The following is a 16,877-nucleotide window of genomic DNA, read 5'->3' on the forward strand; positions in this document are numbered from 1 at the left end:
CTTATTTCCGGGTTTTTAAGGTTTTAGATGAGTGTAAGTGTCCTGCTGCAGCCTTAACTGTGATGAAAATTTCTGCATGTGTTAATATAATGTAATATTTATACACACTGTACATTTTGTATATTAAAAGGTAATGGTTTGTAAATGAAGGTGTTTCATCCTTTTAAAATCTAATATGCCCAAGACAATTTCCTTCTTATTCAGATCTGGATGTTTCACAAAACTCCAGCATTTAGTTTTTTTTAAATATTTCAATTTAATAATACAATTTAATGTACAAGTTATGAAGAATTCCCTAGGTTTATCTTATTTATAATCTTCACATATGTATTTATGCTCTCACTTGAAGATATTGAGAGATGGTACTAATGTCTAATCAAGAAATTATTCCACTAGAAATATATGTATTTAAATGAGGGATGTTTAACCTCATCTCATAAATAGATATTTTAGTCTGATGACTTTAAAGGCAGAGATTACTAAATTCCTCAAAACTGCAAGAAGACTTGATATTAAGAAGTGACAAATGTATTTCACATTTTGGGTCTCATTAGGTCAGTGGTTCTTAACCTTTCTGGACTACTTCTACCCCTTTTTGGAGTCTGATTTGTCTTGCGCTGTTGGTGCTTGGTTCGGTAAAATGGCAGGAGTCCCAGAGGCTTAAGGCCAAATACCCAGTGAAAATACTGAATGATGGCAAGACAACAAGTTTTATCAAAGAAGGAATGATTTATTAAACTGAACTACTTAAATGAGCAACTACCTAATATTTGCCACACAACAATTTTTAAACCCTACCTAAGTTACAGCTAAGTCAAATATATACACATTAAAAAAAACCTGTTTCTTTAACACTGACAATAACAAGGGTAAAAGTTACCACAGAGCAATATATTTTCTAACCTGTCTCTTTTAAACGACTTAACAACAGTGAGGGTAGATTAAATACTCACAAACTCAGCAACAACAACACAAAGACACACAAGGAATCAGAGCATGCTCGAGATTCCTACACCCCTTTTTAGATTCGGTGGGTGGGAGGCAGCCTTTGGGTGATCAGTCCTAAGGCAGACTCAGATTCTGTTTTCCAATATTCGGTAGTCCACTCCGAGCTAAGGGCTGAGAGGTTTTTATGTTCTTTCCTATTACCATATTTGGTGGTGTTTGTGCTCTGGGAGTGGCATGGGTGTGGTCTGGGTATGGTGAGATGCCCATATATGGTGTTGAGTGCTGGACTCTGACAAGCTCCATTTTATTGGTAGATAAGCCTTGTTGCTATCCATGTGATGTGGTGAGGTTGCTGAGGTAGACCTCGGCTATAGGTGCGAGGCCTGGCCAAGAGAACCCATACTTGACAGCCCCCAAGTTTATTCTCACTTAAAACTTCTTGCTTATGAAATCAGGCATAAAAATACCAGTGTCACAACACACTATGGCTGTGTCTACATTGGCGCGATCGTGTGCAAAAGCAGCTGCTTTTGCGCAAAAACTTGCTGCCTGTCTACATTGGCCACGAGTTCTTGCGCAAGAACACTGACATTCTACTGTGTGAAATCAGTGTTTCTTGCTCAAGAACTATGATGCTCCCGCTCAGGAATAAGCCCTCTTGCGCAACTGTTCTTGCGCAAGAGGCCAGTGTAGACAGGCAACATGAATTTCTTGTGCAAGAAAGCCAATGGTTAAAACGGCCATCAGAGCTTTCTTGCGCAAGAGAGTGTCTACACTGGCATGGATGCTCTTGCGCAAAAGCACATCTCTTGCGCAAAGGCACATGCCAGTGTAGCTGTGCTCTTCTGGAAGAGTTTTTACACAAGAACTCTTCCGCAAAAGAGTTCTTGCACAAGATCATGCCAGTGTAGACATAGCCTATGGGTATGTCTACACAGCAAAGTTATTTCAAAATAATAACCTAGCATCTACACAGCCATTAATTCGAAATAGCGGAGAGCTTATTTTGAAATTGGTAAACCTCATTCCACGAGGAATAACACAAATTTTGAAATTGCTACTTCGAAATAAGTGCTGTGTAGACACTTATTTCAAAATAGGGGGACTCCAGCCTTCCAAGGGTGGCCACTCTGGCCTCAACCAAGAACACTCCTTCCCTCCCCCCATCCCAGGAACCCTTAAAGGGGTAGACTCTGGCCACAGTGCCTGTGCCAGCTCCAAGCCTGCCAGCCCAGAGCCAGCAGTCACTGCCCCGACCCAGTGGCCCCAAAACATGAGCCAGCAATCCACTGGCAGCCAGCCCTCCACCGCTCCCCAGGAGCAGTCTGCCAGCTCCCAGGAGCCTGCCAGGGCCTGGAGAAGCTGGGCGCCTTCCTGGTCCAGTGCAGAGATCATGGACCTTATTCAGGTTTGGGGGGGATGCCCCCAACATCCATAATCTCCACACTAGATGGAGGAATGTGGCCGTCTTTGGCAGGATAGCTGCCAGCCTGGCCACCAAAGGCCACATGCGAACCCAGGAGCAGGTTCTCATGAAAATCAAGTTGATCCGGTGAGACCTCCAACCCTGAGCCCTGAGCTTCCCCTCCCCCTTCCACCCCTTGATTCCCCCCTCCAGCTCCTTCCTCCCAGGTTTCCCCCTCCCCTCTCCCACCCTCTCTCTTCCCCTCTCCTGCCTCCTTTCCCCAGTCTCACCAGAGTTTCATTCCCTCCCCCCCCCCAATTTTGTTAAATAAAGAGAGTTTGTGTTCATGAAAATATGTGTATTTTATTTTACATCAGGAAGGGGGGTTAGGGAGGGGTAAGTGGAAGGACATGAAGGAAGAATGAGGCACAAGCCCCCAATGGGGCAGACCAGGGAGGCTCTTAGTGCTCCTCAGGGTGGAAGAGCTCCCGCAGGGCCTCCTGGATCCTGACAGCCCCTCAATGGACCTCCCGGATGGCAGCCTGCAGAAAGTGCAGCCAGGCTCGCAGCAACGTGTCCAAGCGAAGCACCAGGGTGTTCAGGGGCAGCTCTGGCTCCATGTTGCAGAGTGCTGTGGTGTCCCGAGTGAGGGCAACTGGAGCACGCAGAGACAAAATGCTTTGCTGTCCCTCATCGAGGTAGGCAAGCAAGCAGGGAAAACTGAGAACTGGCTGTCCAGGGGCGGGGGGTCCCTTTAAGCACAGGTCTCAGATAGCCTCAGGCAGCAGCCACACAAAGTAACTCCTGCCGGACCTGGTTCCGTCCGGCCTTACATGCGATTCAGCATCCACTCAGTGTGGACGGGCTATTTCGAAATAGCAAAAAGCTATTGCGAAATGTATTTTGTGTGTAGACGCGTTATTTCAAAATAAGCTATTTTGAAATAACTATTTTGAAATTAGATATTTTGAAATAACGCTGTAGTGTAGACATACTCTATTACTGAAAAATTGCTTCCTTTCTCATTTTGTTTGCATGACATTTTCATTTGCATTTGTAATACAATGACATTAAAATGGGAGGCAAGCCAGATATAACTTTTTCAAAGTCTTTTCTTATAAATGGTAACTGCTGAGTACTTGCATGTGCTGTGAACATTTATATTATCAGTCAAAAAATAGATTCAGTCTGCTTTCCAAAACATTTCCATTCGCTATATTTTTCTACTGCCAAACACAATTTTCAAGCCACTAACTGTGTGTAACTGGACTATGGTTTTTTCAGCTGTTACTTCCCTCTGTGCTGATTATTTGAAGAAAGATAATAAAGTTAGAAATCAAAGTGTGGAATCTAAACTATGTTGGAAAGTGCAGTTTTGATTGGCCTTCAAAAATTGGCTTTGTCGCACAGAATCCAAAACTTCCATGCCTGAATGTATCTCTACTATAGTGATGCAGATCCCTGCAATGGGACTAAGAGGGGAGGCAATGTAATTCCTCTTCCCTGGGGCTTCAAGGAGTTGATTAGTTCCCTAGTACAGTTTAGGGAAGCTTAACAGCTGGCCATGGTCCATATGGGACTTCTCACGTAGGGAAAAGTTGGGAAAGTCTGCCCCTGCCACACTTCTGTCTACCCCTAGAATTCCCTGGCACACTTTCTGCACAGGAGATTTATGTGACAGGGATGAGGATATGCTTGGAGAGTCCTTACAGATTCTGCATTGAGACATGGCCACAGGAGCAACTGTGAATTCTGGTTTTGCCTCAGGCTGTTGGCTATTTGGCAAGGCTCCTTCTGCTTGTTCTGCCCTGCTCCCCATCTTGTGAGGCTGCCTGCTGAGTCCCATTCTCCAGTGAACAGGAAGGTTGAGGAGGTAGTGAGAAGCAGGGCCACATTTACCTTAGGGTAGTTCAGTGTGTGGCGGTCACAGGTAGAGGTCACAGTGGTGGGGGGGGGGAGGGGCTGAGTATGCATACACCCATCATGCAATTTCCCTTTATTTTGTTAACTCAGTTCTGGATCTAAAGAAGCAGGGCCCCACATCACTGAAAGTAGGGCTGACCTTATTTGGCTTGTCCCACTCCCTCCACTGGAGTGAAGGACCTTGAAGGGGCAGACTGAAGTTTGATTCCAGTGCTTGCGGAAAGGAAGTGGGGGGATACAGATCAACCATATGCAAGGAAGCTTCACCAACTACCTGTCCCCAGTACCCCAGAAGCTCCCTGCATCACCAGACAGGCAGGTTTTTGAGAGGTGGAATAGTGGTTTCAAAACAAAGCAGATTCACTGGGTAAATATTCCCTGTGAGCCAAGTTAGTCTGTACAGGATAAACTTAAAAAACAACAAATAGTCTGATAGCACTTTATAGACTATTTAAGCATACTGGAGCTAGGCTGTGTGGATACATTTCAATATACACTGTCCGTCAGGGGGCTTAATCACGTGCCAGAGACGAGTCACAAGATTGCAGTGTGACCTTGCTGATTAAAGCAGTCAGTAATTGCTGTGCTTTTACTAGAGAGCAAAGTTTTTAAGTTTATTCTATACAGACTAACTCGGCTACCCCCTGAAGCTTCTGTACAATGAAATGTCTCTCTGAAGTCCAAGTGACAGGGTGCTGAGTTACTTGACAATGAAGCGCAGTACCAACCTCTGTGCTGTAATATTGTATTTACTGGTAAGGTATGTTATTTGGCCACTAGATGGCTCTGTGCTGCACTGAAAGCCTCAGCAACTCAGGTCATCTGAAGAAGTGGTTTGTGCCCAGGAAAGCTCATGATACCACCTACATGTTTTGTTGGTCTATAAAGTGCTACCAGACTATTTATTGTTTTTTAAGTTTATTTCATTTGTTTCATTGTACCCTGATAAAGGCTTCTTCTCATTCTGTGTTTTATTTGTTTAAATATTATGTTTTAATAGATATAGCCCAGAGGCATATAAAACACCCCTAAACCATGAACTCTTAGTGGTTTCTTTATATTCAGTCTGCAGTGCAGAAAAGTGGTAGCATCTGAAGCAGCTTTTCATCATTGGAGAGAGCCTGGTATGTCTTACTATTTATAGTGACTTTTAGCATGGCAGTGGTATTCAATTATCTTTTCTGGCACGCCAAATGAGGCAATACCCAAATGTTGGCAAGCCAAACAGGCTCTCTCTAGGGCTCTTTAGGCTTTGTTCTCTAGTAAAAGCACAGCAATTACTGACTGCTTTAATCAGCAAGGTCACACTGCAACCTTGTGACTCATCTCTGGCACGTGATTAAGCCCCCTGACAGACAGTGTATGTTGAAATGTATCCCCACGGCCTAGCTCCAGTGTGCTTAAATGAAAAGGGTTTTAAATTAAATACAGGTGAAGTCCATTTGTTCAAGTGGCATGGGGGATGTCCGATACCTTTTCCCAGTTTCCCTCAATCCCAATGTCCTGGTGTATTTTTAGCTGCCGTTTCACAGTGAAATTTCATTCAGTTGCTGACCATGCAGACAGACCCTGTTGGGAGTTGGGATTCTGTGCATAGCTGAAATTTGATACCAAAAGTCCAGCTGATCCGAATAAGCAGAGTCCCCCATGCTCATTCAGGTGATTAAGATTTTCAGTCCCTGAGGGTGGGGAGAGGAAATAGAGGAAGTATTTGCAGGACACAGGAGCCTCCTGAGTACTCCTTGAGTGAGGAGAGCTGGAAGGAAGATGGGGGCACTACAGGCCAAAGGAAATATGATATGTTCCTCCCCCCCACCCCGGAGCCTGCCTTGTCCCTGCCTCTCCTACCTGTGCTCAGCTTCTGCTCTCAGCTGGGGGCTCAGCTGTGTGGATGGCTCTGTGACTCATCTCTGGCTCCACCCAGAGCTCCTGACTGCTCTGACCCATGTGCTCCCCTGATCAGTCCTGGCTGTAGAGTGCCTGTGCTGACCCATCTCTGCACACCCCCTTCCTTTCCTGCAAGAAGCCTGGCACTTGTTGGTTCAGGGGATGCTCTGCATCTGAATGAGGGAAAGGGGCCAGAACCACAGATGATCTTCTGTTTGGCCTGCCAGGTACCAGCTGTTCCTTCCTGCTCCCCACTGGTTGCTCTGCTCTAAAGGCAGCTCTGCTACTTGGCTCAAGCTCACCCCAGGCTCCTCTCCCAGCAGCTCTGGCCCTTGCACTCTCCTGCCAGGCAGCCCCTTTCCCTCCTGATCTGCAGCGTTTCCTCCCACCCAGGCAGGGCACTCAGAGGCAGGGGGATATGGCAGCTGGGACTGGGCGCTGGCTGGAGCTGCCAGGAGCCTGCAGCTCAGGGCAGAACTGGAGCCAGGTAGTGGGGGCTTCCTGACAGCACAGTTCCCAGCAGAGAGCAGGATGGAACAGCTGCCCAGGAGCCAAATGAAAGGCCCTCATGGGTCAGATCCAGGCCCCAGGCAGGCCACCAATTGAAGAGCACTGCAGAATTGCCTATAGATCCTTATCGAGGATTAGGGCCCATTGTACTAGGCACTGTCCCAACCTCAGAGAGGTGGCAATCCAGCCATTAGAAAGTACCTGGAAGGCAAATAACTGACAGACAAATGGGAGGGTCAGTGACAGAAGGAAAAGTTAACACTAGAGCCAGGCCCAGGCAGAAACAGTTTGGTATCTTTTAAAGACAGGTTTCAACGAGGAATCTCAGCTCGAATAAGATGTCAGGAGGTTCCTCAGCATGTGGGGCAGCCTTTGAAAAAGCAGGAAGGTGCCTCTGTGACAAGCAGGCAAGTGAATGCTCAAGAGTGTCGCTGGCAGAGTGAAGCTGAAGTGAATACTAAGAACCTAGATTTCAAAGATAAGGTGTCACTGATTCAACCGAGAAGGAAAAGCCAGTGAGAAGGTTACAAAGGGGAAATATCATCAGAATTGCCTTGGAAACATTATTTTAAATAGGTCTGAAAGGGAAAGGTTGGAGGCCTCAGTACCACCCAGATAAGATTACCATAGTCAATGTCTGATTTCATGGATAAAGTTGCTGACAATTTATCCTTTACCATTTTCCTATTTCTTTATCTGTATTTCTTATAGCATCATATTGGGATTGGGCTACATCTTTCCCAACCTTGTACATTTCTTTATACTAGTAAATTACACAATCATGTTGCAGTGTCCTTGTGCTAAATGATATATAGGATTTTTATTTTATTTCTCCACAGCTAAAGCTTGGGACATCAATTCACAATATGAAGATGCTGCTGACTTTGTTCCTCATCCTTATGGGGAGTCACACTTCAGTAACTCAAACACCTGGTATTTCAGTATCCTTTGTATTGTGTTGTATTGTGTGATTTAAAAAAAAACAATATTTTCCAAGTAAAAATGGAGGTCAACTCTCTGAGTCAGGATCCTTATACCCCACGAGACTTTGTATAGTAGAGTGTAACTGTGTTTGGCTAATGGAGATGTACATAAGATTCACATACAGGGTTGATCAGTACTATCAGAAACTTGACAGACGTGCAGATTAGAGCCAGATGAAAATGAAGTTGAAAATGCAGGTAGCGTATAAATGAAGCTCACACATGTAATGAAATTATTTCAAGTGGGTAACTAGGATTCAAGTATTCAGCATATGCAAAAGGAGAATCCAGTCCTGCACTTTACTCACATGAGCTCTGCTGGGCTTCTTGGGATTCTACATGTAAATTCTGCAGAACATGATCCTTGGTATAAATCCCAAACACAATAAGAGTCAAATTGTGGCATTTCATGTGGTGTAAGTTAGGGTAGAATCTGGAGTCCGGTATGTATGTTAGACGGAGGAAGGTTTTGCCTTCCCAAACCGCCAGCCTGGCTCCACCCACACTCCGCCCCCAGAATACCTCCTATAGGCATTCTGGGGATAGAGTGTTGCTGCCCCCAGCACCAGCCCTCCCTGTGCTCCTGGCTGGGGAGACTGGAACCACGTGACACGACCGCCTCCTCTCCCCCGGTGCTCTGGGAGCCACGCTTAGGGGCGGCCCGTGACTATAGGCGGACTCAGCTGCCGCCAAAGGCGCCGCCACCTGTGGCGTCCGATGATGATGTCATGGGGAGCACGGGGCGCCCAATGATGACGTCAGTCCATTGACAGCCCTGCAGGCAGGGGCGCCGATCGCGTGTTCTGCCTGGGGCGCCAGCCGCTGCAGCCGGCCTCAAGCCACTCCTGGCCATGCTGCATGCATGTGCTGCCTCACCTCTCTTCCCCTCCCCAGTGCTCTGGGGAGGCTGGGGTGCACTTGGCATGCTGCCCTGCCTCCTCCCCTCCCTTCCTCAGTGCTCCGGAGAAGCTGGGGCAGGCTTGGCATGCTGCCCTCCCTCCTCATCTTCCCGGTGCTTCTGGGAGACTGGAGCATGCTCATTGTGCTGCCCTGCCTCCTCCCCTCCCCATGGAGGGTGGGGCCTGAACAGAGGGGGTGGGGCTGGATGAATCTGGTCCTGGATAGGGGTAGGTCAATGTGACTGATAGGGTCAGCATCTTGCACAATTTAGGAAAGTTGCAAATAAGAAAGTGGCTCAGCACAGCCGGGCACTGTAGGGTGATCTTTTGATTGAAATGGAGGGCTTTCAATTCCTACTGACTTCAGTGTGGGCATCAGTGAATCATTTTAAACTGGACGACTTGAAAGCCAAATCACCCTTTTATTGACTAAAAAAAGTTCAAGATTTATCTACTGGTATTTACAGAATACAGAAATCAAACTTTCATTTCTGGCAATAAAATATTCAGCAATTATGTTAATTACTTAATTCTGTTGAAAGTTTGATGGGCACTTATTGATTGTACTTACTAACATGCTCTTTTTATAAGCTCTGATATCTAAAAGCTTCTAATTCCAGGTCAGGAATAAATTCTCACTTGCTACCTGAATGATCACAGTACAGAGAGTTTTTGGGTGGAGATGGGAGTCTGGGAACTTGGATGACGTGGAACAACATGCTAGATATTTTGGCCAGTTTGGAGACTAAAACTCTATTTGGAGAATGACCTTTGGTTTTTTAATTCTATTTTTACATTTTTTGCAAGTGGTTATTTTTATATGTGACATAAGTACAAAAAGTATTTTTGAACTCGAGAGGACAACTCACCTTATGCAGTATGTGTGTTCTTTCATGTTATGTCAGTCATAGTCTACCCTAATTTTTAAACTGTATTCACTGCCTCCACCTGCCATGTGGAACTGGCAGCAACCAGGTCCAGGTTCAATATCTAGGGTTTCCTTTTCCACATTATGATATAGAACCAACTCGAATCCCAATCCAATAACCTGGGGAAATTACAGACCACTTCTGGGTGTCTCTGAGAGGCAACACTTCCTCACTCACAAGCAAGAGAGCCTGAGTGTAAAAAAAAAAAACCTTGTAATCAAAGGAGAGGAAATGCTGCAAGCAGGATTCATAAGTGTAAAACCCACCCCGGAGTGAGTGGGGAAGTGTCTTTTTTGATGTGTTCTTGAGTTCTACAAGCAAAAGTTCCTTTTCTATGTCCCTCTCTGCTCTCTTCCCAAACCTACTCTCAGTGGTTGTGCTCAGTCAGTAAGGATCCAAGATTCAGAGGTGCATCCATGTGAGTTCACTTTCTACTTGGGGAGGAAGGCACCTGGCTTGTTCCACCATCTGAGCACTTGCTCTGGCTGGCTACCCTCCCAGGCACTGTCCCTCACCACCTGGCTGTCGTACTAGCTGCTGTTCCTGGTTGCCTCAACAGCCTACATTCTGCTCACTGGTCACTTCTGCCACCTACCTCTCTGCTGTGACCTCTGCTGGGCCGTCTCTTGAAACTCCACCCCCATGATTTTCAACTCTTAGCAAAGCAGGTTGGGCAGAAATTCTGTCCCACCACAAGTGTTTTTAGCTCTAGTAAGCACTTCATATAAAAAAGACTTCTAATGGAGCCTGTTTAGCTCTGTCTTTGAACAGTGTGGAGAAAGAGGTTAAACCAAACTGGGGACCCTTAGGGAGAGTCCAACCCTCATAATTTTTCTCTTGGCATGCATGATTTACTCCACATTTACTCATTCCGACTAATCATATTGATTACTTTGTCTTTTAGTTTAACATAAATAGTATTCTGCGTTATCGTCATTGTCCTCTACTTTGATAATTTAGTTGAAAGTTGCAGATGAAACCATCTGGAGCTTAGTATGAATGTTTGTGTGTGGCGGGGGCGGGGAGGAGCACTCCACAGACGTAGTTCACCAAGGACACCAAAAAGCCATGGGCTGGCCTTCTGTGTACAGATGGCAACTATCTCCCTACTCAAAGTCCTGCAGTCTCTCAGATTCCAAGTAAATGTAGAAAAATCTGTTTTAGTTCCCAGGCAGGCCATAGATTTTTATGGGAGCCTTTGGATTTTTTTTGTACAGCCAATGCATTCCTTTCCCAAGAGATATTCTAAACTATGAGGGGCCTTATCACACATCTTCAACTGAGCCCTTAGACAATAGTGTGATCTTGCTTGGTCCTCCTAGGTCATGTAGATTCCTTCATCTATGTGACACCTTTTTCAAGGCTGTATCTCTGGTGCCTGTAGGTGTGGTTATGGACAGTTTTTATATTCCAAGCAAACCCGGCCTAGACTATAAAAATAACACGTCGTCTCATGGCACCAGATCATCCCTGATAGAAGTCTATCTAACCTGCTCTTAAGTATCTTCAGAGATGGAGATTCCACAACCTCCCTAGGCAATTTATTCCAGTGTTTAACCACCCTGACAGTTAGGAAGTTTTACTTAATGTTCACCCTAAACTTCCCTTGCTGCAATTAAAGCTTATTCCTTCTTGTCCTATCATTAGAAGTCAAGGAGAACAATTTTTCTCCCTCCTCCTTGTAACATCCTTTTAGGTACTTTAAAATTGCTATCATGTCCCCCCTCAGTCTTCTCTTTTCCAAACTAAACAAACCCAATTATTTCAGTGTTCCCTCACAGGTCATGTTTTCTAGACCTTTAATAACTTTTGTTACTCTTTTCTGGACCCTCTCCAGTTTCTCCACATCTTTCTTGAAATGTGGTGCCCAGAACTGAACACAATACTCCAACTGAGGCCAAATCAGCGCAGAGTAGAGCAGAAATGTTACTTCTCATGTCTCACTCTCATGAAGGCACATAGCCTATTTTTCCACCACATGAGTGATGACAAAATTCTATGAGGAGATAAGACTTGCTAATATAGGCTGGCTCAAAATTGTCTCATCTGAAAAAGCAGGTTTTGTCCATGAAAGCTCATCAGACTATATATATTTGTTAGTCTCTAAGGCAGGGCTACTCAACTTTGGAAGCCCCGGGGGCCACAATGATACAGCACCTGCCAAGGGCCACAACTTAAGTGCGGTTGCATCTACATGCAAATATATATGCAAATAGGTTCTTTCACACTGATGGGCATGAATATAAAGATTAAGGCAAGACTACACAACATGCAGGCCCCATTTAAGTCAGTTCTGCTGATATTAATAAAATTAAATATTTACCCTATTTCCACCCATATGACAGTACTTTTAGGGTGTGTCTAGACTACAGGGTTTTGTTGACAAAAGTCTACTTTTGTCGACAAAACTATACCTGCGTCTACACTACCGCTGAGTTCTGTCGACGTTATGTACAGTTTTGTCGTCGCTGGTAAACCTCATTTTACTAGGCATAATGCCTTCTGTCAACAGAGTTCTGTCGACAGAAGGTGTTATTGCATGTAAACTGTCCTTTGCGTCTACACTACCATGTCGACAAAGCAGCTTGCTTTGTCGACAGAACTGAATGTAGTGTAGACGCTCTTTGTCGACAGAAGCTTTGTCGACAGTATCTGTCAACAAAACTTCTGTCGACAAAAGCCTGTAGTCTAGACGTACCCTTAATGAGCAATAACAGTCCAGGAATTTAACTACTAAAACACATATCAGCAGAAGACCATTATATTGACTACTTTTTTTGTTTTGGCTTCACAATGTTAACAAATCAAATAAACTGCCAATACAGTACTGGAATGTATTGGAGTATAAGTACAATTATGCCTCGAGGGATAAGATTTACCAGGGAGGTCGACAAATGCCTTTGATGTCAACCGTAGAGCGTCCAGACTACCGCTCTGAGCCAACAAACAGCTGATCGGCTCAGCGCAGAAGCTATTTAAATGTAAATGAAGCGGCGATTATTGAAATTGCCACTTCATTTTCCTGTGCTGGGTAGCCTAATCTACATGCCTCTGTCGGCAGAGGCATGTAGTCTTGACATACCCACTGTGTTTTGTACTCCTCAACTAACGCTCAAAATTGTCTGTTTCAAGGCATTTGCAAGAATGAAGTTGACGATTTTTGTAACACTGTCCATTGTGCTCTTGAGAAATCCTCTCTTCAGTTTGCTGCATAACTGTTCTTGGTGCAGACTGCAATGGTACAAAAAGAAATCTGGAAACTGGATTTTTCTTCAGCAAAGAAATTAGCCCCTTCTCTTTTCCAACCATGGAGGGAGAGCCATCAGTTGTTATCGAAGTAAGCTTCTTCAAATCAATGCATTTTCCTGGTCCTTCAAAATATTCCATCAGTGCAGAATAAACATCCTCTCCCCTAGTTTGACCCATCAAAGGAAGCAGAGTAAGCATTTCTTCTACATACTTTTTGCCATTGAAAAAACGCTCCCAGATTATGAGCTGAGATATGTCTGAATGATCAGTAGATTTGTCCATTGCCAGACTGAAATACTCAGTGCTTTCAATGTCTTTTAGCAATTTAGAAAACAGATCGCCTGAAATGCTTTCAATTCATCTTACTACAGTTGACTCAGACAATTGCAGTTTTGATATTTGTTTAACTATATCCTCTTTGTTTTGAAATTCTGCAAAAAGAAGCACTGCTTCATCAATTCACCTTCAGTAAAATGTCTTTTTGATTTAGCTCTGTGCCACGCCATTTTGAAGGAGGCTTCTGTAACAGCGTTGCTGTCTTTAACTTGCGAACGGAACATATCTTGTTGAGTACAGAAACCTTCCAGTAAGGAACGTATCTTAGTTTTTCTTAAATTGCTGTCAGGTGCATACAAGTCTTAGAACTCAGGATGACACGATTGATGGTGCCATTGCAGGTTGGTTTTCTTAACACAGCGATAGTCTTTTGACAAAGAAGACACATTGGTTTTCTATTTATCTCTGCAAAAGTGAATTCCATCTCCCAAACAGGGTTGAAAACTCTGTGTTCATCCAACAAGTGTCTCTTCTTTGTTGCCATTTTTAATGCTTCTTATTAAGGAGAAAATTGTATGCCAGTGTTTTGGGTCTTTAGCTTGAAGCTTCAGGTTGTATATTTCTTGGGGTGTTTTTACTGTAAAAAGAAAAGTTCCCAAGCCAGAGCACTCCAACCTGTGGCGGATGGGGAGCTGGGTGAGTCAGGCCGGACACGAGAGACAAAAAAAGGATAAGTACCTGGGACCCCTGTCCTGGCTTCCCAGCAGGGCTGACATCCCCATGTGGGAGTCACAGGACAGAGGCAGGACAGAGGCAGGGCTGTCCGGCTGTGGTGCCAGACCAAACATGGCCAATGTGAGCCAATCAGGATCTCTCAGGCTCTGCCCACAAGACTAAGCAGCCAACACTTCCCACACTGCCCCAGTGCTCCCAACACCACCCACTTGGGAGCTAGAAATGCCAACACCCTGTATCCATCTGTTCTAGCCAGCTTGTCTGCTTGCGTCTTTCAGTGCTTGCCCCACCTAGGAGATGCCTCGCCGTTATGGAGCGTGTTCCCAGTAGAGGCCATGTTCAAGGGATCCCACCCGCGGGCCACTTGTTGAGCCCGGCATAAACCCAAACCGCACTGCAGGCCGCTGCGGCCCATGGGCTGGTGTTGAGTAGTCCTGATCTAGATGGTGCTTGGTCCTGCTGTGAGGTGATAGGGCATAGGTGCAGATCAAGAGACACTGCTGTTTAAAAATCTTCTTGTCTTAGGCACATGAAGTGCAGGTACCGCTCAAGTGTCATACAGATAGGGATCACATGTCCCAAGGAATTCCAATTATCATAAGGCAAACAATCAGAACTTCTCAATCGTTGTTACTTTACATTGACGTTACAGCCACTTTGCACCGTGAGAACCTCCACTCTATTTTCTGTCACTGTGGGACTGCACCGTATGTGTGTTCAAAACACGTGTCACTGTGGAAACACTGGATGATGCTGGGCCCTAATACAATTCTCTCCATGCTTTGGCAATTCTCTCCATGTTTCTCACTTTACATTTTGTTCCCATTCTAATTCGGTATACCATTTCTTTTTCCATATAGGGTTTATGGACATAGAAGAAGCTGATATTTATGTGCTCATTGATGGCTCAACAAGCATTTCTCCTAATGCCTTCAGAGACATCCAGCATTTTTTGAAGGAATTGATTAAGATGTTTAACATAGGACCGAATAAAGTTCGTTTTGGAGCCGTGCAATACTCACACAGTATTAACACAGAGTTTCAACTTCATGAATACAACACAGTATATGAGTTAGAGAAGGCCATTGACAACATTAGGCAAATATATGGGGTTACCTTTATTGGAGCAGCTCTGACTTTCATGCAGCCACTGTTTAAAGAGGCAAGGAAGCAGCGAGTGGGCAGGGTGCCCCGTTACCTCATTGTCCTAACAGATGGGGAGTCACAGGACAGTGTAAAGGAGGCTGCTGAGCAGCTGAGGAATGAGGAGGTCAATATTTTGGCTGTTGGTGTAAAAGGTGCAAATGAAGAACAGTTGTATGAGATCGCAGGATCAAAGGGCAGGACTTTTTTTGTTCAAGAGTTTAGCGCCTTGAAAAACATAAAAAATGAAATTGTTCAACTTATCCATCCTGGGAAAGGTAAGGGGAAAATTGATTTGCCCCCTCAGAGTACTAACTGAACTCAGGGCCTCCTGTTCTTTAGTAATTTCCTGTTCAAAACATAAGCCTATTTCTCCTGTCTGAATAATGGAAATGTATCACTATATTTTGGGCACATGTTGATCTGAGGTGACTTTCTGCAAGGCAGTTATAAATGAAGCTGTTTTCTTGCTTTTTTATATCTTTCTTGCGTGTATGTTCAACATATACTCTAAAAAAAGGGGCATTTTTATTTGGTTTTGTGGGAAAAATCCAATAACTCCAATTGTATTAAAGGGGGGACTGTGCAGAAATCAAAACTCTCTTAATAAAACTGCTGTAAGGGTTAAAAGTTCCAGATCTCTCTCCCTGTATCAGAATGAAATCAAATTAACTCTAATCAAAGACCCTTACAAATGACTATCTCAAATTCATGGATACGCCTAGTCTGTCACAAATTATCATGTAAACTCTTATCTTTGTCACAGTTTGCCTTGTAAGACCACTCACTCCACATTCTCATGTGCCTTTGTTTTGTAAAACTTACTTCTAGCACTCCTGGGGGGAACAGAAGTCTCAGAGTACTTCTGCTGAGACTTTGATATGTTAAATGACTGTCTAAGTATTCTGTATAAAGGATCTAAAGCCCTGTAACTCAGGGCTGACTGCTACGGCTGCCAGCCTGCATGCATGCATAATAAAGTTTTCTCTTCTAGGTTTCCCTCTTGCCTCATTGATTTGATTTGACCTCCAGCCTCGAACCCTTCTGGGGGCTCTGTACCCCAGGGGAGCGAGATTTCCCCCTCAATTTGGTGTCAGGAGTGGGATGGCTTGGAACTCCAGTTGGAAAGGCTGACGACGGGGAACGGGAACGGACTACAGCGCGCATCTGAAGGGTAAGGGATCCATTTAAAATCCCCCAGTCCGCCTCCCTGTTCTCGTCACCAGCTGGACCGGCTGGCGGTAAGAGTCATCTTTTACTTAAAATTTTTTTGTTAAGAGGCTTGAGGGAAATTTAAAACGAAAACACTGGGTATAGCCAAATAGGGGTTGGATTTTGTTGTTGTTGTTGTTGTTGCTGACTGATTGGTGGCGAGTCCAAGCGCATGGTTTTGAGTGAGTGAAGTCCGGAGGGGAACCGCAGCCGCACCAGTGCTGTCAGTGTCACTGAACAGCTACTGAAAGCAAGGGCGGTTTCCCCTGGCACATAAGGAGTGTGAGTGAAGCTGTCAGTTTGTGTGGACTCCCACACTATCCTTGGAGAGGGTAGTACTGTTGGGCTCCTGTGCTGTTCTTGGATAGGACAGTGCTAACATGGGTGGGATTGCTCCCTCTAGTCTGTCTCCACCTGAGGAAAAAGGTTTCTCACAACCTGGGACTCCCTTGTCTCAGATGATAAGAATTTACAGTCAGCTAGGTAAATTGCCGGCAGGTTTAAAACTAAGGAGACTTAAGGAATTAATGAGCATTTGGAATGGCTATACTCAGGGGAATTCCCAGAATACATGGCCACTGGAGGGTAGTTTTGATTTAACTAAGCTTGCTTATCTTAAAGTTTTCCTCGAGGAAAAACATCCTAACCAGATGGAATATTGGTGCCTCTGGGAGGATGTAGCAGTAAAAAAAAAGAATCAGAGCATTATGGCTAGCCAAAAAGATTCTATTGAAAAAGCTGCAGCAACAATTGGCTACTCTAAAGAAACAACAGGATT

General features: G+C 44.7%; 1 protein-coding gene across 2 annotated transcripts in view; it reads left to right on the forward strand.

The window, feature by feature from the left end:
• The window catches only part of LOC102453179 (collagen alpha-6(VI) chain-like), a 33,971-nt gene that overhangs the window by 1,134 nt on the left and 15,960 nt on the right, over positions 1-16,877 (forward strand). Inside the window, exons 1-3 of one of the 2 annotated variants that reach the window (XM_075924981.1) lie at positions 5,909-6,390; positions 7,513-7,606; positions 14,605-15,165. In XM_075924981.1, coding sequence (XP_075781096.1) covers positions 6,076-6,390; positions 7,513-7,606; positions 14,605-15,165 — 970 coding nt within the window. In that variant the 5' untranslated portion in view covers positions 5,909-6,075. Of the gene's footprint in view, positions 1-5,908; positions 6,391-7,512; positions 7,607-14,604; positions 15,166-16,877 lie in introns of those variants that run through there. The other variant, XM_006131316.4, reaches the window with a different exon arrangement.

Source organism: Pelodiscus sinensis, chromosome 3 (genome assembly GCF_049634645.1).
Source record: "Pelodiscus sinensis isolate JC-2024 chromosome 3, ASM4963464v1, whole genome shotgun sequence".
Taxonomy (NCBI): Eukaryota; Metazoa; Chordata; order Testudines; family Trionychidae; genus Pelodiscus; species Pelodiscus sinensis.